The sequence below is a fragment of the Mobula birostris genome, chromosome 2 (genome assembly GCF_030028105.1).
Source record: "Mobula birostris isolate sMobBir1 chromosome 2, sMobBir1.hap1, whole genome shotgun sequence".
Taxonomy (NCBI): domain Eukaryota; kingdom Metazoa; phylum Chordata; class Chondrichthyes; order Myliobatiformes; family Myliobatidae; genus Mobula; species Mobula birostris.
In genome coordinates, this window is record NC_092371.1 from 154,401 (window position 1) to 177,507 (window position 23,107).

The 23,107-nt window shown below is 45.1% G+C and overlaps 1 protein-coding gene across 1 annotated transcript in view; it reads right to left on the reverse strand.

The window, feature by feature from the left end:
* The window catches only part of LOC140207433 (gametocyte-specific factor 1-like), a 50,190-nt gene extending 39,978 nt beyond the window's left edge, over positions 1-10,212 (reverse strand). Inside the window, exons 1-2 of the mRNA XM_072275959.1 lie at positions 10,161-10,212; positions 9,735-9,844 (exon numbers count right to left, since the gene is read on the reverse strand). Of these exons, the coding sequence (XP_072132060.1) occupies positions 9,735-9,836 (102 nt within the window). The 5' untranslated portion in view covers positions 9,837-9,844; positions 10,161-10,212. The remainder of the gene's footprint in view (positions 1-9,734; positions 9,845-10,160) is intronic.
* Between the last annotated feature and the right edge of the window lie 12,895 nt (positions 10,213-23,107).

The following is a 23,107-nucleotide window of genomic DNA, read 5'->3' on the forward strand; positions in this document are numbered from 1 at the left end:
CACCAAAGGTAGCAAACAAATTACATTAAACATCTCTAATCACCGTACAGGAATAAGACAAACAGTGCAATATTGACAGATGTCTAAAAGCTTGGTCGGAGGTAGGCTTGAGGAAGCAAACATACGATGAATTATCAAATGTATATAACCAGACAGATCCCTCATTAACTCTGTTTTCCAAACTGTAGCATCTGTCAGTAAAGCAGTTCAACACAATCCACTTAGATATTTCACAAAATGATTTGGAAATGAAGAACGTAAATTTAAGTTTGGTTTCAATTTAGAGTACAACACATACACACACAGAAAGTGAATAATAAGACTGCTTTGTTTGGTGCATGAGTTACTAAAGCTCTAAAGAAATCAGTCAGCAGTGGAGGAGGCCATGGATAGACATATCCGAATGGGAATGGGAAGTAGAATTAAAATGGGTGGCTACTGGGAGATTCCGTTTGTTCTGGCAGAGCGCAGATGCTCGGCAAAGCTACACCTGCTTCTACACCACCATTCCAAGCCCTAAACAGTCCTTCCAGGCGAGGCGACAATTCACCTGTGGGTCTGCTGGGGGTCATTTACTGTGTTCAGTGCTCCCGGTGTGGCCTCCTGTACATTGGTGAGACCCGACATAGACCACTTCACCGAGCATCTCTGCCAGCACAAGCCAGATCTCCCAGTGGCCGCCCATTTTAATTCCTCTTCCTATTCCGATATGTCCATCCTCCTCCACTGTTGTGACAAGGCCACACTTGGGTTGGAGGAACAACATCTTATATCCCGTTTGGGTAGTCTCCAAACTTATGGCATGAACATCAATTTCTCAAACCTCCGGTAATGCCCCCCTTCTCCATTTCCCATCCCCTTTTCACAATCAAATTCCCAGCACTTTACTTAATCCCTCCCCTTCCAGGTTTCACCAATCACCTCGTGTTTCTCTCTCCCCTCCCCAACCTTTTCAATCTACTCCTCAGCTTTTTTTTCCTCCAGTCCTGTCAAAGGGTTTTGGCCCAAAACGTCATCTGTAGTTTTTTTCTGTAGATGCTGCCTGGCCTGCTGCATTCCTCCAGTATTTTCGGTGTCGCTCGGATTTCCAGCATCTAGAGATTTTCTCTTGCTTGTGGAGAACATAACCTGATTAGTAATGCTAATCACCTTTTTAATGATCAACTGATACAGGAAATATCACAAATCTATGTACTTAACCAAAATTCTCTTAAATGTTACAATCAAACCTACAACCATGGCTTCCACTAGCAGATTGTTCCACACTTGCAACATCCTCTGAGTGAAGAACTGCTCCTCTCAGTTTCTTCTTAAATATTTCACATTCACCATTAACCTATGACCTCTGTCTAGTCTCACACAACCTCAGTGGAAAAAGTCTGCTTTAATTTACCCTACCTATACCCCTCATAATCTTGTACAGCTCTATCAAATCACCTTTAATTCTCCTACACTCTAAGGAATGAAGTCATAACATACTCAATCTTTCCCTGTAGCTCAAGTCCTCGCTCTTTGGCCCATGATGTTGCATAGTAGTATAGAATTATTGAACTCTACAGTACAATACAAGCCCTTTGGCCCTACTAGTTCAGCATGGACTAGAAATCTGCCTAGTCCTATCAACCTGCACCCTATACCCCTCCCATCCATGTACCTTACCAATTTTTTCTTAAATGGTGAAATCGAACCCACAACCACCACTTCTCGCAGCTTGTTCTATAGTCTCACCACCGAGTGAAGTTGTTCCTCCTCACGTTCCCCTGAAATATTTTACCTTTCGTCATTAATGCATAACCTCTAGTTCTAGTCTCACCCTACCTCAATGGAAAAAGCCTGCTTGCATTTACCCTATCCAAATCCTTCAGAATTGCCATACCTCTCTCCCCTCATTCTTCAATGCTCTAGGGAATAAAGTTCTAATCTATTCAACCTTTTCCTGTAACTCAAGTCCTAGCAATACCCTTGTAAATTTCCTTTGCAGTTTTTCAATCTTATTGAGATATTTCCTGGAGGTAGGCGACCAAAATGCAATGCTCCAAATTAGGCCTCTCAATGTCTCATACTTCAACATAATATCCCAGCTCCTATACTTAATATTTTGATTTATGAGGGCCAATGTGCCAAAAGCTTTCTTTACAACCCTATCTACCACTGACACCCCTTTGATGGAATTATGGATCCGTATTCCTGCATCCCTCTGTTCTACTGCACTCCTCAGTGCCCTACCACTCACCATCCAAGACCTACCCTGGCTTGTCCTCCCAAATGCAACAGCTCACACTTGTCTGCATTAAATTTCATCTGCCACTTTTTTAGCCAGACTGTGATCGTCTTCCTCGCTGTCCACTACACCCACAATCTTTGTGTTGTCCGCTAATTTGCTATTCAGTTTACCACATACTCTGCTGTGGCACCTGCAATTTCTGCACAGGGTCCAAGGACACCCCTCAGTGCCCTACCATTGACTGTGCATTCCTACCCTATCCTCCCAAAATGTAACATCTCACATCTGTCTGCATTAAATTCTATCTGCCCTTTTTCCAGCTCATCCAGACCACGATGCAGTTACCACATTACTGTCCAGATCATTGATATACAACAACCACATTGACCCCTGCAGCACACAACTAGTCACAGGCCTCCAGTCAAAGAGGCAACCATCTGCTACTACTCAATGGCTTCTCCTGCGAAGCCAATGTTGAATCCAATTTGCTACTTCATCTTGAAAACCAAGTGACTGAATCTTCTTGACAGCCTCCCACATGGGACCTTATGAAGGGGCTTGCTAAAGTCCATATAGACACCATCCACTGCCTTTTTTTCCCATCAACTTTCCTGGTAACCACTCTTGAAAAACTAAGACTGATTAGACACAACCTACCATTTAACCAATTTCCCCCTGGGATCAATAACTATATACAAACCCATGTTTACGATACCTAATCATGCCGTCTATCCAAATACTTGTATATCCAGTCCTTTGGAATACCTTCCAATAACTTACCCACAACTAACACCAGGCTCACTAGCCAATTATTTTCTGGCATATTCTTGGATCCTTTCTTGAACAATGTAACAGCTTTAATTGATAGCTTCCAGATTGGTCAGGGCATCAAAGGTTATGGCAAGAAGGCAGGTGTATGGGGTTGAGTGGATCTGGGATCAGCCAGGATGGAATGGCGGAACAGACTTGATGAATTGAATGGCCAAATTCTGCTCCTATTAGCTATCCTCCATTCCTCTGGCATCTCATCCTGGCAAAGGATGTTTTAAAATACCTCTGCTGAGGCCCATGCAATTTTTGTACTAGCCTCAGGTGAATTAAAAAAATCTAATGGCTTGTAGAAAGAAGCTGGCCCATAGCTTTAACTCCGCCGTACCATTTGTCAGACAGAAGCAACTGAAACAGTTTTCGGTTGGGGTGACTAGAGTCCCCAATGATCTTCCAAGCCTTCTTTTTGCCCTTGTTGCTATAAATATCCTCAATGGAGGCAAGTTCACATCCAGATGCACTGGAATCAGCAATCAAGGATGGCGCTGTTCCCGTACCAGGCAGTGATACAGTCAGTCAGTATGCTCTCAATGGTGCCTCACAGGAAGTACTTGAGGATTTGGGGCCCATGCCAAACTTCTTCGGTTGCCTGAAGGTGGAAGAGAAGCTGTTGTGCTTTTTTTTGCCACATGGCTAATGTATACAGTCCAGGTGAGATCATCAGTGATATTTATCCCAAAGAACTTGAAACTACTCTCAACTACAGACCCATTGACGTTTATCTTTTGTTTTTTGGACATTGAGGGAGAGGTTATTATAGAACATAGAATAGTACAGCACAGTACAGGCCCTTCGGCCCACAATGTTGTGCCGACCCTCAAACCCTGCCTCCCACATAAGCCCCCACCTTAGATTCCTCCATATACCTGTCTAGTAGTCTCTTAAACTTCACTAGTGTATCTGCCTCCACCACTGACTCAGGCAGTGCATTCCACGCACCAACCACTCTGAGTAAAAAACCTTCCTCTAATATCCCCCTTGAACTTCCCACCCCTTTACTATCCTGGCACTACTGAGTCAGGGTGTCAGCCTGCAGAGGAGAGGTTGTCTCATTACCGCTAGAAATAAGGTCAATCAAAGTTGTGTCATCTTCAAGTTTGATCAGCAGATTGGAGCTGTGTATGGCAGTACAGTCGTGGGTGTAAAGGAAGTAGAGGAGGGGACTTGGAACACAACCCTGGGGGCACCTATGTTGAGGGTCAGAGGGGCTGAGGTGAGGGAGGCCATCCTTACCACCTGTCAGCGATCCGATAGGAAGTCCAGGATCCAGCTGCACAAGGTGGGGTGCAGGCTGAGGTCTCTGAGCCTCCTGTCAAGGCTGGAGGGAATTATGATGTTGAATGTTGAACTGTAGTCCAGCAACAGCGTTCCCTTTTCTCCAGGTGAATGAGGACAGTGTGTAGTGCTGTGGCCGGTTCTGTCAGTAGGTGTATTGTAGGAGGTCCAATGTGGGTGCCCAGCATGCTGCAGAGGTAGACTTTAACCAGCCTCTCAAAGCATTTGTTTATAATTGAGGTGAGTAAGACAGGCTGCCAATCGTTCAGGCATGCTACCTTGGTTTTTTAGGTACAGGGACAATGGACGATTTGAAGCAGGAGGGCACTACACACTGGGAGAGGGAGAGATTAAAAATGCCTGTAAACATACCTGCCAGCTGTTCAGCACACACTTTAAGAACGCACCCTGGGATGCCATCCAGCCCCACTGCCTTGCGGCTGTTGACACATTGGAATGTTCTATGTACCCCAGTCTCGGAGAATACCACAGTGCAGGTCTTATTGGCAGCTCACCTCGGGGATTCAGTCCTATCAACCTCAAATCGAGCATAAAAAATTTAGCTCGTCCAGGAGTGAAGCGGCAAAGTTGGCCGTAGTGCTGTGTTTCCTCTTGAAGTCCACGATGATGTGCAGTCCTTGCCAAACACTGCATTTGTCATTGTTGCTGAATTGTGACTAGATTTTGTCCTTGTTGCCCTTTTGCCACCTTGAAGGCTCCACATAAATCATAGTGGCATCTCTTGAGATCAGAAATTATCTACCACACACTTCCTTTTCTCCCCTTTTTATCCAGCCCTTGATAAACCATGGACATTGAGGGATAACCTCACTCAAGAGTTCAAGGTCCCAGCTCTGAAGTAATATTGCACTGAATGGAGATGCTGCCTTTCCAACAAGACATTATGAGGGAGTGATTCTGCTCTCTTAGCGTTCCATTGTACCTTTTCCAAGAGCAGAGGAGCCAATTTTCTTCTTCAAATAATACCACTGAACAGGCTTATCACAAGACATAGGAGCAGAATTAGGCCATTTGGCCCATCAAGTCAGCTCCACCATTTCTCTGATCCATTTTTCCTCTTGGACCCAATCTCCTGCCTTCTCCCTGTATCCATTCATGCCTTGACCAATCAAGAATCTATCAACCTCTGCCTTAAATATACATACAGACTTGGCCTCCACAACTGCCTGTAGCAATGAATTCCAGATTTCCAGATCTGGCTAAAGAAATTCCTCTTCATCTCTACTCTGAATGAATGTCCCTCTGGTACTAAACTTCCCCTACTATAGAAACATCCTCTCCACATCCACTATATGCAGGCCTTTCAACAATGAGATTCCCTCTCATTCTTCGCCCAAAGCCATCAAACGCTCCTCAAATGACAAGTCTTTCATTCCCGGAACTTTTTTCATGAACCTCTTTTGAACCCTCTCCAATGTCAGCACATCCTTTCTTAGATAAGGAACCCAAAACTGCTCACAATACTCCAGTAAGGCCTCACCAGTGCATTATTACATTCTAGTTGTCTTGAAATGATTGCTAACACTGAATTTGGCTTCCTCACCACCAACTCAACCTGCAAGTTAAATCTTTAGTGAATCCTGTACAAGGACTCCCAAGTCCCTCTGCACTTCGGAGTTTTGAATTTCATTCCCGTTTAGCAAACAGTCTATGTTTTTATTCCTTCGAAGTGCATTACCATACACTTCCTGACACTATATTCCATCTGCCAATTCTTTGCCCACTCTCCTAATCTGTATAAGCCTTTCAGCAGCAACCCTGCTTCCTCAATATTATCTGCCCCTCTACCTACCTTCGTATCATCTGCAAACTTGGCCAAGAGCTTTCAATTCTGTTATCCAAATCATTAACATACAACTTAAAAAGAAGTGGTCCCAACACCGTTATTTGTCTACCTTGTTTGTTACTTCTTCAGAGAACTCCGAGAGACGTTGACCGTTACAACTATTGATGTCAGGCTACCTGGCCTATAATTTCCTTTACTGTCTCCCTCCTTTCCTAAAGAATGAAGTGATACTTGCAATTTCCCAACACCCATCTAAGTTACTGGTGAGCACAGCAGGCCTCGCAGCACCTCTAGGAAGAGGTACAGTCAACGTTTCGGGCCGAGAACCTTCGTTGGACCTAACTGAAAGAAGAGCTAGTAAGAGATTTGAAAGTGGGAGGGGGAGGGGGAGATCCAAAATGATAGGAGAAGACAGGAGGGGGAGGGATGGAGCCGAGAGCTGGACAGGTGATTGGCAAAAGGGATATGAGAGGATCATGGGACAGGAGGCCCAGGGAGAAAGAAAAGGGGGAGGGGGAAGCCCAGAGGATTGGCAAGGGGTATAGTGAGAGGGACAGAGGGAGAAAAAGGAGAGAGAGAGAGAGAGAGAGAAAAAGAATGTGTGTATATAAATAAATAACAGATGGGGTACGAGGAGGAGGTGGGGCATTAGCGGAAGTTTGAGAAGTCAATGTTCACGCCATCAGGTTGGAGGCTACTCAGACGGAATATAAGGTGTTGTTCCTCCAACCTGAGTGTGGCTTCATCTTTACAGTAGAGGAGGCCATGGATAGACATGTCAGAATGGGAATGGGACGTGGAATTAAAATGTGTGGCCACTGGGAGATCCTGCTATCTCTGGCAGACAGAGCGTCCAATTGTCCAGCTCTTGGCTCCATCCCTCCCCCTCCTGTCTTCTCCTATCATTTTGGATCTCCCTTTCCCCCTCTCAAATCTCTTACTAGCTCTTCTTTCAGTTAGTCCTGACGAAGGGTCTTGGCCCGAAACGTCGACTGCACGTCTTCCTAGAGATGCTGCCTGGCCTGCTGCGTTCACCAGCATCTTTGATGGGTGTTGCTTGAATTTCCAGCATCTGCAGAATTCCTCGTGTTTGCAATTTCCCAGTCTTCTGGATCCCTGCCAGAATCTATTGATGCCTCCGTTATTTCTACCTCTTTTAGAACCCTGGAGTGTTGTTCATCTGGTCTAGGTGATTTATCTACCTTCAGACCTTTGAGCTTCCCAAGAACTTTCTTCCGAGTAATACTCACTCTGCCCCCTTACACACTTGAACTTCTGGCATACTGCTACTGTCTTCCGCAGTGAAGACTGATGCAAAAATACTTGTCCAGTTTGTGCTCCATTTCCTTGTCCCCCATTACTCATCTCCAACGTCATTTTCCAGCAGTCTGATATCCGCTATCGCATCTCTTTTACTCTTTATATAATCAAAAAAAAACTTCTAGTATCCTCTTTCATATCACTGGTTGGCTTACATTCTTATTTCATTTTTCCCCTGCTTATGGCTTTTCAGCTGGTTTTTAAAAGTTTCCCAATCCTCTACCTTTGCCCTAATTTTTGCTCTATTGTATGTCCTTTCCTTTGCATTTATGTTGACCTTGACTTCCCTTGTCTGGAAGTAGAATACTACTACTTCTTTGCGATATATCCACCTTGCGCCTTCTGAATTACTCCGAGAAACTCCAGCCACTGCTGCCCTGCTGTCATCCCAGATAGTGTTTTCTTCCAATCAACTTTGGCCAGCTCCTTTGTTATGCCTCTGTAACTCCCTTTATTACACTGTAATACTTATACATCTGACTTTATCTTCTCAGTCTCAAACTGCAGGGTGAATTCTATCATTATGATCACTGTCTCCCAAGTGTTCCTTTACCGTAAGTTCTGCAACCAAATCTGGTTCATGATGCAACACCCAGTTCAGAATTGCCTTTCCATTAATGGGCTCAACCCAAGCCACCTTGCAAGCATTCTACAAATTCACTCTCTTGGGATCCAGCACCAACCTGATTTTCCCAAATTCCCTGCATATTGAAATCCCTTGACTATCATAACATTGTCCAACTGAGATGCTTTTTCTATATCTCATTGTAATTTGTAGCCCACATCCTGGCTACTGCTCAGAGGCCCACATACAACTCCCAACAGGGTTATTTTTTTACCCTTGCCATTTCTTAACTCTACCTACAAGGACTCTACACTTTCCAATCTTATGTCACACTTTTCTAAAGATTTGATTTCATTTTTTACAAAAGAGCCACGTCACTCCCTCTGCCCCACTGCATGTCCAGTTGATACAATGTATATCCTTGCATGTTAAGCTCCCAACTATAATCTTCTTCAGCCACAACTCAGCAATGCCCACGTCATTCCAGCCAACAACATCATCTGCCTCGTAAACACAAAATAGTCTGCAGATGATGGGGTCAAAGCAACACGCACAACACGCTGGAGGAACTCATCAGGTCAGGCAGCATCCATGGAAACGAACAGTCAACGTTTTGGGTAGAGACCCTTCGTCAGGACGAAAGAACATCTGCCTTATTCCCTATACATGCATTCAAACATAACAAATGCCCTCATTCTGTATTCATCACCCTTTTCAACATTGTCTGTTGCAATGCAGCTCATCCCACTGACACAATTTTGCCCCATCACCTGCCTGTCCTTTCTACCAGTCACACAACACACTTCCTGTAAACCTTTCCTATTTATGTGTCTCTAACCTTTAAATGTTAATGTACCTGCTTAACCACTTCCTCCACAGTTCATTCCATATATGTACTATTCCTATTCAGGTTCCTGTTAGATAGCTCCCCTCTCACCTTAATCACTTGCCTTCCAGATCTCGATTCCCCAATCTTGAGAAACAGACTGTGCACATTAACTCTTATGACCTTCACCCAAGCCAACATCCCAAACACTGAACCCCTGGTTACTCCACATCACTTACACACCCTATACCAGACTCCTGAGCTGTTATCAGGAGAGATCACCAAGTGGTGAAAGGAAAGTGTTCAAGGATGTGATCAAAACCACCTTGAAGAAATCCAAGAAATACACACTCCTGAGAATTTCTAGCCCACAACAGCTTGAAGTGGAGCAGGAGCATTTGGGATGGAGTTGAGAACTTTGGGCCTACCCATTCGGAGCACACTGTGCCTGGAGTGCACCACCTCACAAACTATTCAGCTACCCACAGCTGATCAGAAACTACATACCCATCCACCTCATCAGCCATCACAGATCACAGAGACTGAAGTGGAAGTATCCCAATCGCCAGTGTCTACTTAAAAGGATGGTTAACAATATACTCAAAAAACAGGCAAAGCTTTCTTGATTTTATTCACTGCTCATCTTTCATAGAACGAAATTATACCAGAGCATACAGACCTTGTGTTGGCTCTTTGAGAACTAAGCATCTCTACAACTCTCCAAAAATCTTTGTACTCTTCCACTTTTGCCTTCTTGATCAACACAGCTTTACTGTGTTACAAGTTGTCTGGCCCCCTAAAATATTAGAGTTCCCACCATAACTCTACCAGCTGGGAAATGTATCAGTATGTTGTGCAGCCAGTACGTTCTGAAAACTATGAGACTTACTTTCCTGCACTTTACGAGGTGATAAGGGAATCTGCAGGCACGAATGTGGTGGTTCTTGTCATAGGGACACTGCAGAAGGTCTTCGGGGTCAATGGAACTCATTCTGAAAACTACAAACTTAAATTAGCACCGAAAGGAACAATCCGTCTGATTCAGGACTAAGTTGCTCAGTATTTAAGTTTGGACGGGGGGGGGGGTGTGAAAGACAGGGGAGGGGAAGACAATGACAAGTAGGGTGGGGAGATGGGAAAGGCTGGATGGTGGGGAACCTGTACGACCAGAAGCTGCGTTCGAACTAGTTGAATAAAAACCTCCCAACGACATCCCTTCATTATCACCGGAACCCACCCACCCTCGGCAACACGACCAACGCTCTCACACTACCCCATCCCAGTACCCACACCCGACATCCCCTCAGCTCTATACCTGTCCCCAAGCCAACAGCAATGAAGAGTTTGAAAAGCAGCCGCCCAACGCCCGCCGCTCCACGCGCCACTCCCACTCCCGCTCACTGGCCGGCATCGGACCCCGTGACCTCGGGCACGGACCTGGTCACGTGCCGCAACAATGTGAGGGGGAGGGGAGTGAGGTGCGCGTTGCTTAAGGGTTGTGCAGGCTTGGTGGGTGTTGTGAGGGAAGGCAGAGAGACAAAAGGGAATGGGGAGCAGGAGGGAAGGAGTAAAAGACAGGGAAAGTGGTAAAGGGGGGCTGGGGAGAGCAGTGGTATAAAGGAGCGAACGCGGATAGGAGGAATGGAGATGGGAGGGGAACGTGGGGGGTGACATGGGGAGGGGAACGTAGGGGGGGTGATATGGGGAGGGGAATGTGGGGGTTGAGGTGGGGCTTGAGATGGGGAGGGGAAGGGGAGCATGAGGGGGTGAGATGGGGAGGGGAATGTCGGGTTGGTCAGATAGGGGAGGGGAATGGGGGTTGAGATGGGGAGGGGATGTACAGGCAGGAAGGCAAAGGCAGTGGTGTTGCACTTGGTAAGAGATTGAATTCAAAAGAGGTGACATGGGGGTCAGACAATGTTGAATCTTTGTGGGTGGAGTTAAGAAATTGCAAGGGTTAAACCTGGGAATCATATACAGGCCTCCAAATAGTGGTCAAGATGTGTGGTTGAGATTGTAAAGAGAGCTGGAAAAGGCATGTAATAAAGGTAATGTAATTGTAATGAGGTCTTCAATATGCAAGGAGAGTAGGAAAATCAGGTTAGTGTCAGGTCACAAGAGACGGAACTTGTTGAATGCCTGCGAGATGGCTTTTTAGAGCAGCTTGTGCTTTGGCTTATTCAGGGGAAAGGCTACCTTAGATTGGGTGTTGTGCAATAACTCAGATCTTATTAGATCTGGAGCTTAATGTAAAAGGAACCCTTAGGAGACAGTGCTCATAATATGATTGAATTCACTCTGCATTTTGAGAGGGAGAAACACAAGTCTCTCATATCTGTATCACAGTGGAATAAAGGGAATTACAGAGGCATGAGAGAGGAGCTTGCCCAGTTGGATTGGAGGAGGATACAGGCAGGGGTGATGGCAGAGTAAAGATGGCTGAAGTTTCTGGATATAGTTCACAAGGCGCAGGATAGGTATGTCCCACAGAAGAAGTAGTTCTCAGATGGCAGGGGTAGGCAACTGTAGCTGATAAGGGAAGTTAAGGACTGCATATAAAAGCCAAGGAAAGGGCATATGAGGTAGCAAAAGTGAATGGGAAGCTTTTACAATCCACCAAAAGGCAACTGAAAAAAAACTATACGAAGGGAAAAGATGAAATATGAGGGCAAACTATCCATTCATATAAAGCAAGGTAGTAAAAGTTTTTTCAGTTATATAAAGAGTAAAAGAGAGGTGGGAGTTGGTATTAGACCACTGCAAAATGATGCTGGTGAGGTAGTAATAGACATATAGGAGCAGAATTAGGCCATTCAGCTGATCGAGTCTGCTCTGCCATTCCATCATGGTTGATCCCAGATGTCACTCACCTGCATAGACCTGCCTTCTTGCCATATCCTTTGAGGACTGTCTGATCAGGCAACTATCTACTTCTGCCTTAAGTATACCCACGTACCTGGCCTCCATGAGCATATCACACATTCACTACTCTGTGGCTAAAGAAGTTCCTCCTTACCTCTGTTCAATGAATTCCACTCCGCCCCCACTCCAGCCTGCATTCTTCTAAGTTTCAGTGAGTCCTCAGCAAAGCGGTTGAGAGACTTAGACAAATTGGAAGAATGGGCAAAAAAGTGGCAGATGGAATACAGTATTGGAAAATGTGCGATAATGCATTTTGGCAGAAGGAACAATAGTGTGGACAATTATCTCGATAGGCAGAAGTTTCAAACATCAGAGGTGCAGAGGGACTTGGGAGCCTTGTGCAGGACTCCCAGAAGGTTAATTTATAGGTTGAGTTGTGGTAAAGAAGGCAAATGCAATGTTGGCATTGATTTCAAGAGGAATAGAATATAAAAGCAAGGAGATAATGCTGAAAACAGGAATTCTGCAGATGCTGGAAATTCAAGCAACACACATCAAAGTTGCTGGTGAATGCAGCAGGCCAGGCAGCATCTGTAGGAAGAGGTGCAGTCGACGTTTCAGGTCGAGACCCTTCGTCAGAACTAACTGAAGGAAGAGTGAGTAAGGGATTTGAAAGGGGAAGGGGGAGATCCAAAATGATAGGAGAAGACAGGAGGGGGAGGGATAGAGCCAAGAGCCAAGAGCTGGACAGGTGATAGGCAAAAGGGGATACGAGAGGATCATGGGACAGGAGGTCCGGGAAGAAAGACAAGGTGGGGGGGGACCCAGAGGATGGGCAAGAGGTATATTCAGAGGGAGAAAAAGGAGAGTGAGAGAAAGAATGTGTGCATAAAAATGAATAACAGATGGGATACGAGGGGGAGGTGGGGCCTTAGCGGAAGTTAGAGAAGTCGATGTTCATGCCATCAGGTTGGAGGCTACCCAGACGGAATATAAGGTGTTGTTCCTCCAACCTGAGTGTGGCTTCATCTTTACAGTAGAGTAGAGGAGGCCGTGGATGGACATGTCAGAATGGGAATGGGATGTGGAATTAAAATGTATGGCCACTGGGAGATCCTGCTTTCTCTGGCGGACAGAGCGTAGATGTTCAGCAAAGTGGTCTCCCAGTCTGCGTCGGGTCTCGCCAATATATAAAAGGCCACATCGGGAGCACCGGACGCAGTATATCACCCCAGTCGACTCACAGGTGAAGTGTTGCCTCACCTGGAAGGACTGTTTGGGGCCCTGAATGGTGGTAAGGGAGGAAGTGTAAGGGCATGTGTAGCACTTGTTCTGCTTACACGGATAAGTGCCAGGAGGGAGATCAGTGGGGAGGGATGGGGAGGACGAATGGACAAGGGAGTTGTGTAGGGAGCGATCCCTGCGGAATGCAGGGGTGGGGGGAGGGAAAGATGTGCTTAGTGGTGGGATCCCGTTGGAGGTGGTGGAAGTTACGGAGAATAATATGTTGGACCCGGAGGCTGGTGGGGTGGTAGGTGAGGACCAGGGGAACCCTATTCCTAGTGGGGTGGCGAGAGGATGGAGTGAGAGCAGATGTACGTGAAATGGGGGAGATGCGTTTAAGAGCAGAGTTAATAGTGGAGGAAGGGAAGCCCCTTTCTTTAAAAAAGGAAGACATCTCCCTCGTCCTAGAATGAAAAGCTTCATCCTGAGAGCAGATGCGGCAGAGACGGAGGAATTGCGAGAAGGGGATGGCGTTTTTGCAAGAGACAGGGTGAGAAGAGGAATAGTCCAGATAGCTGTGAGAGTCAGTAGGCTTATAGTAGACATCAGTGGATAAGCTGTCTCCAGAGACAGAGACAGAAAGATCTAGAAAGGGGAGGGAGGTGTCGGAAATGGACCAGGTAAACTTGAGGGCAGGGTGAAAGTTGGAGGCAAAGTTAATAAAGTCAACGAGTTCTGCATGCGTCCAGGAAGCAGCGCCAATGCAGTCATCGATGTAGCGAAGGAAAAGTGGGGGACAGATACCAGAATAGGCACGGAACATAGATTGTTCCACAAAGCCAACAAAAAGGCAGGCATAGCTAGGTCCCATATGGGTGCCCATAGCTACACCTTTAGTTTGGAGGAAGTGGGAGGAGCCAAAGGAGAAATTATTAAGAGTAAGGACTAATTCCGCTAGACGGAGCAGAGTGCTGGTAGAGGGGAACTGATTTGGTCTGGAATCCAAAAAGAAGCGTAGAGCTTTAAAACCTTCCTGATGGGGGATGGAAGTATATAAGGACTGGACATCCATGGTGAAAATAAAGCGGTGGGGGCCAGGGAACTTAAAATCATCGAAAAGTTTAAGAGCGTGAGAAGTGTCACGAACATAGGTCGGAAGGGATTGAACAAGGGGTGATAAAACGGTGTCGAGGTATGCCATTCCCATTCTGACATGTCCATCCATGGCCTCCTCTACTGTAAAGATGAAGCCACACTCAGGTTGGAGGAACAACACCTTATATTCTGTCTGGGTAGCCTCCAACCTGATGGCATGAACATCGACTTCTCTAACTTCCGCTAAGGCCCCAGCTCCCCCTCGTATCCCATCTGTTACTCATTTTTATGCACACATTCTTTCTCTCACTTTCCTTTTTCTCCCTCTGTCCCTCTGAATATACCTCTTGCCCATCCTCTGGGTCCCCCCCCCGTCTTTCTTCCCGGACCTCCTGTCCCATGATCCTCTCGTATCCCCTTTTGCCTATCACCTGTCCAGCTCTTGGCTCTATCCCTCCCCCTCCTGTCTTCTCCTATCATTTTGGATCTCCCCCTCCCCCTCCAACTTTCAAATCCCTTACTCACTCTTCCTTCAGTTAGTCCTGACGAAGGGTCTCGGCCTGAAACGTCGACTGCACCTCTTCCTACAGATGCTGCCTGGCCTGCTGCGTTCACCAGCAACTTTGATGTGTGTTGCTGAGATAATGCTGAGCCTTTTTAAGACACTAGTCAGGCCGCACTTGGAGTATTGTCAACAGTTTTGGGTCCCATATCTCAAGATGTGTTGTCATTGGAGAGTCCAGAGGAGGGTCACAAGGATGATTCTGGGAATGAAGGGGTTAACATGAGGTGTTTGGCAGCTTTAGGCCTGTACTGTCTAGAATTTAGAAGAATGTGGGGGGATCTCATTGAAACCTACTGAATGTTGAAAGGACTAAATAGGGTGAGTGTGGAGAGGATGTTTCCTGTGGTGGGGGTATCCAAAAACTAGAGGACATAGCCTAAAAATCAAGGGATGACCTTTTAGAACAGAGTTAATGAGGAATATTTTTAGCCAGAAAGTGGTGAATCTGTGGAATGCTCTGCCATAAACTGCAGTGGAGGCCAAGTCCGTGGGCTTAAGGCAGAAGTTGACCATTTCCTGATTAATCAGGGCATCTAAGGATATGGCGACTAGGCAGTTGTATGGGGTTGAGAAGGATCTGGATCAGCCATGATGTAATGACAGAACAAACTTGATGGAATGAACAGCCTAAGTCTGCTCTTTAGTTTTATGGTCTTATGGGGTGCCTTAGATATTTGTACAGTACAGTATACCATGTCTCCATGTCTGATACACAAACACACTCAGACTATATACCCTCCCCCCCTCCCCCTCCCCCACGCACTCACACAAGCCAGGGTTTTCTCTGTCTCTCTCCCTCACAGACACATGGATTCTTCCTCTTTCACTCTCAGATGCACACTGGGCTTCCCTTTTTGTCTTTGCCTCTCTATCACAGACATGCACAAATACACAAAAAATGATGGTTTCTTATTTCTCCTAACACTTTAATTTCTTCCATACTGCTAGTTAATGCTGATGTAAAATACTTAACAGGTTCATCAGCCATTTCTTTGTCCCCCATTACTATCCCTTCGGTGTTATTTTCCAGTGGTCCAATATCTACTCTTGCCCCTCTTTTACCCTTCATATATCTGAAAAACACTTGTGGTATCCTCTTTGATATTTTTGGCCAGCTTACTTTCATATTTCATCTAATCTCTCTTTCTGTTTTTGTTTTAGTTGCCTTCTGTTGGTTTTTAAAATCTTACCAATTTTCTAGCTTACTATTAATTTTTGCTATATCATGTCCTCTCCTTTCCTTTTATGCCATCTTTGTTTTCCCTTGTCTGACACAGATGCTTCATTCTCGCTTTAGAATTCTACTTCATCTTTGGGATGTATTCAGCTCCTCTGTCATCCCTACCGAATTCCCTTTACTCCATTGTAATGTCGATGTATTTGATTTTATCTTCTGTTCTCATACTGCAGGGTGAATTCCATCATATTATTATCAATCTTCCAAGAGCTCCTTTACCTTAAGCTTGCTAATCATGTCTGGTTCATCCCAACAGCCCATCGAGAATTGCCATTCCCCTAGTGGGCTCAACCCCATGCTGCATTAAAAAGCCATCTCGTAGGCATTGTAAAAATTCTCTCTCTTGGCATCCAGCACAAACCTAATTTTGCCAATCCACCTGCATATTGAAATCCCCCATAACTATTGTAACATTGCCCTTATTAGATGCCTTTTAGATTTCCCATTAAAATTAATATTCCACATCCTTGCTACTGTTTGGAAGCCTGTATATAACTCCCATCAGGGTCTTTTTATCCTTGTAGTTTCTTAACTCCACCCACAAGTATTCTATATATTCTGATTCTACGTTAGTCATAGTCATACTTTATTGATCCCGAGGGAAATTGGTTTTCATTACAGTTGCACCATAAATAATTAAATAGTAATAAAATCATAAATAATTAAATAGTAATATGTAAGTTATGCCAGAAAATAAGTCCAGGACCAGCCTATTGGCTCAGGGTGTCTGACCCTCCAAGGGAGGAGTTGTAAAGTTTGATGGTCACAGGCAAGAATGACTTCCTATGACACTCATTGTTGCACCTCAGTGGAATGAGTCTCTGGCTGAATGTACTCCTGTGCCCAACCAGTACATTATGTAGTGGATGGGAGACATTGTCCAAGCTGGCATGCAACTTGGACAACATCCTCTTTTCAGACACCACCGACAGAGTCCAGTTCCATCCCCACAACATCACTGGCCTTACGAATGAGTTTGTTGATTCTGTTGGTGTCTGCTACCCTCAGCCTGCTGCCCCAGCACACAACAGCAAACATGATAGCACTGGCCACCACAGACTCGTAGAACATTCTCAGCATCGTCCGACAGATGTTAAAGGACCTCAGTCTCCTCGGGAAATAGAGACAGCTCTGACTGTTCTTGTAGACAGCCTCAGTGTTCTTTGACCAGTTCAGTTTATTGTCAATTCGTATCCCCAGGTATTTGTAATCCTCCACCATGTCCACACTGACCCCCTGGATGGAAGCAGGGGTCACCGGTGCCTTAGCCCTCCTCAGGTCTTTAGTCTTTTTCACATTAAGCTGCAGATAATTCTGCTCAGACCATGTGACAAAGTTTCCTACCGTAGCCCTGTACTCAGCCTTATCTCCCTTGCTGATGCATCCAACTATGACAGAGTCATCAGAAAACTTCTGAAGATGACAAGACTCTGTGCAGTAGTTGAAGTCATGGTGAAGAGAAAGGGCGACAAGACAGTCCCCTGTGGAGCCCCAGTGCTGCTGATCACTCTGCCGGACACACAGTGTTGCAAGCACACGTACTGTGGTCTGCCAGTCAGGTAATCAAGAATCCATGACACCAGGAAAGCATCCACTTGCATTGCTGTCAGCTTCTCCCCCAGCAGAGCAGGGCAGATGGTGTTGAACGCACTGGAGAAATCAAAAAACATGACCCTCACAGTGCTCGCTGGCTCGCTAGCATTACCCCTAAGAATTTGTTTTCATTTTTTAACAACAGAGCCACTGCACCACTCTGCCTACCTTCCCTGCTTGTCCTTTAGGTACAAGGTGTATCCTTAGTTGTTAAGCTACCAACTATGAAGTTCTTTCAGCCACGTCTCAGTGATGCCCACACACCAAATCTGCCAAACTCTAACTGTACTACTTTATGCCATTTTGACATATTTTGTCTGCCTAAAACTGAGCCATACATAAGCTCTAACTGGGACAGTCAAGTCTATTCACACAACTTTCATGAGAGAGTCTTCTGTGACTTCTAAGTCACTGGAAAGACACAGAAGCTGGTAATATAAAGGTCTTTAATTTTTACATTTCTGGCCACTCTCTCTCTTTTAGGTACGGGAGTATTTTTATATGAAAAGAAACTTTTCTTCACAATAAAAACTTTTTTTTTCATATTATAAGAATAAAACGCAATACTTTTACATTCCCACCAGGCTTGACAAGAAGCCCAGAGACCTCGGCCTTCACCCTGCCTTGTTCAGCTGGATCCTGGACTTCCTGTCAGATCGCTGGCAGGTGGTAAGAGTGGGCTCTCTCTGACCCTCAATACAAGAACCCCTTGGCTGTGTATTAAACCCTCTCCTTTACCCTCTGGGGTAACTCCCATGACTGTGTCACCACCCACAGCTCCAATCTGCTAATTAAATTTACTGACAATACTATATTGATTGGCCTAATCTCAAACAATAATGAGGCAGCCTACAGAGAGGAAGTCATCACCCCGATGCAGGGTTGACAAGAGAACAACCTCTCCCTCAATGTCGCAAAAACAAAGGAACTGGTTGTGGAATGGAGACAGCCTAGCCCCTATTGACATTAATGGATCTGGGGTTGAGAGGGTGAACAACAATAAGTTCCTCTGCATAAACATCACCGAGGATCTCACTTGGTCTGTACACACTGACTGTGTGTGAAAACAGCACCCCTTTCACCTCAGATGGTTGAAGAAGTTTGGCATGAGTCTCAAAATCATTAGGACTTTCTATAGGGGAACAACTGAGAGCATCGTAACTGGCTGCATCACTGCCTGGTATGGGAACTGTACTTCCCTCAATTGCAGGACTCTGCAGAGAGTGGTGTGGACAGCCCAGCGCAACTGTGGAATGTGAACTTCCCACTATTCAGGACACTTACAGAGATAGGTGTGTAAAATGATCATTGGGGACCCGAGTCATCCCAACCACAAACTCTTCCAGCTGCTACCATCTGGGAAATAGTACCACAGCATTAAAGCCAGGACCAACAGGCTCTGGTATAGCTTCTTCCACCAGGCCAGCAGGCTGATTAAGTCACACTGACACAATTGTATTTCTATACTATATTGACTGTCCTGTTGTACATACTATTTATTATAAATTACTATTGCACATTTAGACAGAGGTGTAATGTAAAGCTTTTTACTCCTCATTTATGTGAAGGTTGTAAGAAACTAAGTCAATTCAATTCTTACATTCATTGTCAATGCTTTCAATACTCTTCTATTACATTCATACACACCAATAGCTCAAGGGACAATTTATAAGGGCTAATTAACCCACAAACCAATATGTCTTTGGACAGTGGGAGAAAACTGGAGCACCTGGTGGAAACTTATCTGTTCACATGAAGGATGTACAAACTCCTTATAGGTGATGTAAAAAATTGATCTCTGAGCTCTGATGCCCAGAGCTGTAATCACATTGTACCAACCACCGTGCTTCCGTAGCACTCTATAGCAGATATTAAGTCAAGCAAGAACCGGACTTCAGTTCTTAATGTCAATTGTGCTATTGAAGTTAAAAGCACACCTTTGCAAATAAATAACTGTCTGCGTAGCACAGGCTAAGAGACGTGGTTTGCAAAATGCTGACAATGAGGAGTAGTAGGTTTAAGTAATTTGCACGAGTTCAAGGAAGCTTGCAGAACAGATTGATTCTAACACTATCAATAGTTAGGTGTCTGGGTCACTGCCACCAGAAGATTTTAGAATATTTGTGTTAATTAGCTTCTCCCAGCAAAGGTGTTTGAATCTTCAGGGTGATTTATCAATTACAATGTGCTTCCACTGTAATGTACCTCAGAGGAACCATTTGTCAACCCAAAATATTGAAGAAAACAATGCCATTGTCACTATTGAAATGTTATTCAATCACCTCTGATCTTGAAAATGGAGGAAAACACACAGAGGATGCAGATGGGATCAAAAAGGCAAGGGAAGAGGACCAGGTCGAGACAGCAGAGGCTTTTGGAGAAGTTATAAGCTGTGTCTCCCCTCTCTTATCATGGGAAATGTGAGAACGCTGGGGAATAAAATGGACGAACTGACTGCGCTTGTCAGGAGTCAGAGAACATTTCGGGAGAGCAGTGTCATGTGTTTCACTGAGACGTGGCTGCACGAGGACATACCAGATCAAAGCGTTTCCATAGAGGGCTTCCAGACCGTTCGAGCTGACCGGAACCGCACTGAGAGCGGTAGGCATAAAGGAGGGGGGCTGGCGGTTCTGGTAAACAACAGATGATGCAATCCTGGGCATATTACGATCAAGGAATGGGTCTGTAGCACGGATATTGAACTTTTTGCTGTTGGACTCCGACCATATTATTTGCCAAGGGAAATCTCGCATGCAATTGTGGTTGTTATGTACATCCCACCCTCTGCCAACCCGACGTCAGCATGTAACATCATTTACACCGTCACAGCCAGACTACAAACCCAGCACCCAAGTGCCCTCATTACCATCTCGGATGACTTCAACCAGGTTACCATGGCGAGAACACTGCCCAACTTCACGCAGAGGTGATATAGGATCGGAAGGTGCAGAATCTTTATGGGTTGAGCTACGAAATCGCAGGGGTAAAAGGACCCTGATGGTAGTTATTTATAGGCCTCCAAACAGATGCAGGGATGTGGACTACAAATTACAACTGGAAATAGAAAAGGCTTGTCGGAAGGGCAGTGTTATGATAATTGTGGGGGATTTTAACATGCGAGTGGATTGGGAAAATCAGGTCGGCACTGGATCTCAAGAGAGAGAATTTGTAGAATGTCTGCGAGATGGCTTTTTAGAACAGCTTGTTGTTGAGCCCACTAGGGGATCGGCTGTACTGGATTGGGTATTGTGTAATGAACCGGAGGTGATTAGAGAGATTGAGGTGAAGGAACCCTTAGGAGACAGTGATCATAACATGATTGAGTTCACTGGGAAATTTGAAAAAGAGAAGCCGAAATCTGATGTGTCGGTATTTCAGTGGAGTAAGGGAAATTACAGTGGCGTGAGAGAGGAACTGGCCAAAGTTGACTGGAAAGGGACACTGGCGGGAAAGACAGCGGAGCAGCAGTGGCTGGAGTTTATGCGAGAAATGAGGAAGGTGCAAGACAGGTATATTCCAAAAAAGAAGAAATTTTCGAGTGGGAAAAGGATGCAACTGTGGTTGACAAGTGAAGTCAAAGCCAAAGTTAAAGCAAAGGAGAGGGCATACAAGGAAGCAAAAATTAGTGGGCAGATAGAGGATTGGGAAGTTTTTAAAACCTTACAAAAGGAAATCAAGAAGGTCATTAAGAGGGAAAAGATTAACTATGAAAGGAAGCTAGCAAATAATATCAAAGAGGATACTAAAAGCTTTTTCAAGTATATAAAGAGTAAAAGACAGGTGTGAATAAATATAGGACCGATAGAAAATTATGCTAGAGAAATTGTAATGGGAGATAAGGAGATGGTGGAGGAACTGAACGAGTATTTTGCATCAGTCTTCACTGAGGAAGACATCAGCAGTATACCGGACACTCGAGGGTGGCAGGGAAGAGAAGTGTGTGCAGTCACAATTACGACAGAGAAAGTACTCAGGAAGCTGAATAGTCTAAGGGTAGATAAATCTCCCGGACCAGATAGAATGCACCCTCGTGTTCTGAAGGAAGTAGCTGTGGAGATTGCGGAGGCATTAGCGATGATCTTTCAAAAGACGATAGATTCTGGCATGGTTCTGGAGGACTGGATGATTGCAAATGTCACTCCGCTATTTAAGAAGGGGGCAAGGAAGCAAAAAGGAAATTATAGACCTGTTAACAACAGGAATTCTGCAGATGCTGGAAATTCAAGTAACACACATCAAAGTTGCTGGTGAACGCAGCAGGCCAGGCAGCATCTCTAGGAAGAGGTGCAGTCGACGTTTCAGGCCGAGACCCTTCGTCAGGACTAAACGAAGGGTCTCGGCCTGAAACGTCGACTGCACCTCTTCCTAGAGATGCTACCTGGCCTGCTGCGTTCACCAGCAACTTTGATGTGTGTTATAGACCTGTTAGCTTGACATTGGCGGTTGGGAAGTTGTTGGAATCGATTGTCAAGGATGAGATTACAGAGTACCTGGAGGCATATGACAAGATAGGCAGAACTCAGCATGGATTTCTTAAAGGAAACTCCTGTCTGACAAATATATTACAATTTTTTGAGGAAATTACCAGTAGGCTAGACAAGGGAGATGCGGTGGATGTTGTATATTTGGATTTTCAGAAGGCCTTTGACAAGGTGCCACACATGAGGCTACTTAACAAGATAAGAGCCCATGGAATTATGGGAAAGTTACATACGTGGATGGAGCATTGGCTGATTGGCAGGAAACAGAGAGTGGGAATAAAGGGATCCTATTCTGGTTGGCTGCCGGTTACCAGTGGTGTTCCACAGGGGTCCGTGTTGGGGCCGCTTCTTTTTACATTGTACATCAACAATTTGGATTATGGAATAGATGGCTTTGTGGCTAAGTTTGCTGACGATACAAAGATAGGTGGAGGGGCCGATAGTGCTGAGGAAATGGAGAGTCTGCAGAGAGACTTGGGTAGATTGGAAGAATGGGCAGAGAAGTGGCAAATGAATGTTGGAAAGTGTATGGTTATGCACTTTGGCAGAAAAAATAAATGGGCAGACTATTATTTAAATGGGGAAAGAATTCAAAGTTCTGAGATGCAACGGGTCTTGGGAATCCTCGTACAGGATACCCTTAAAGTTAACCTCCAGGTTGAGTCAGTAGTGAAGAAGGCGAATGCAATGTTGGCATTCATTTCTAGAGGAACAGAGTATAGGAGCAGGGATGTGATGTTGAGGCTCTATAAGGCACTGGTGAGACCTCACTTGGAGTACTGTGGGCAGTTTTGGTCTCCTTATTTAAGAAAGGATGTGCTGACATTGGAGAGGGTACAGAGAAGACTCACTAGAATGATTCCAGGAATGAGAGAGTTAACATATGAGGAACATTTGTCCGCTCTTGGACTGTATTCCTTGGAGTTTAGAAGAATGAGGGGAGACCTCATAGAAACATTTCAAATGTTGAAAGGCATGGACAGAGTGGATGTGGCAAAGTTGTTTCCCATGATGGAGGAGTCTAGTACGAGAGGGCATGACTTAAGGATTGAAGGGTTCCCATTCAGAACAGAAATGTGAAGAAATTTTTTTAGTCAGAAGGTGGTGAATCTATGGAATTTCTTGCCATGGGCAGCAGTGGAGGCCAAGTCATTGGGTGTATTTAAGGCAGAGATTGATAGGTATCTGAGTAGCCAGGGCATCAA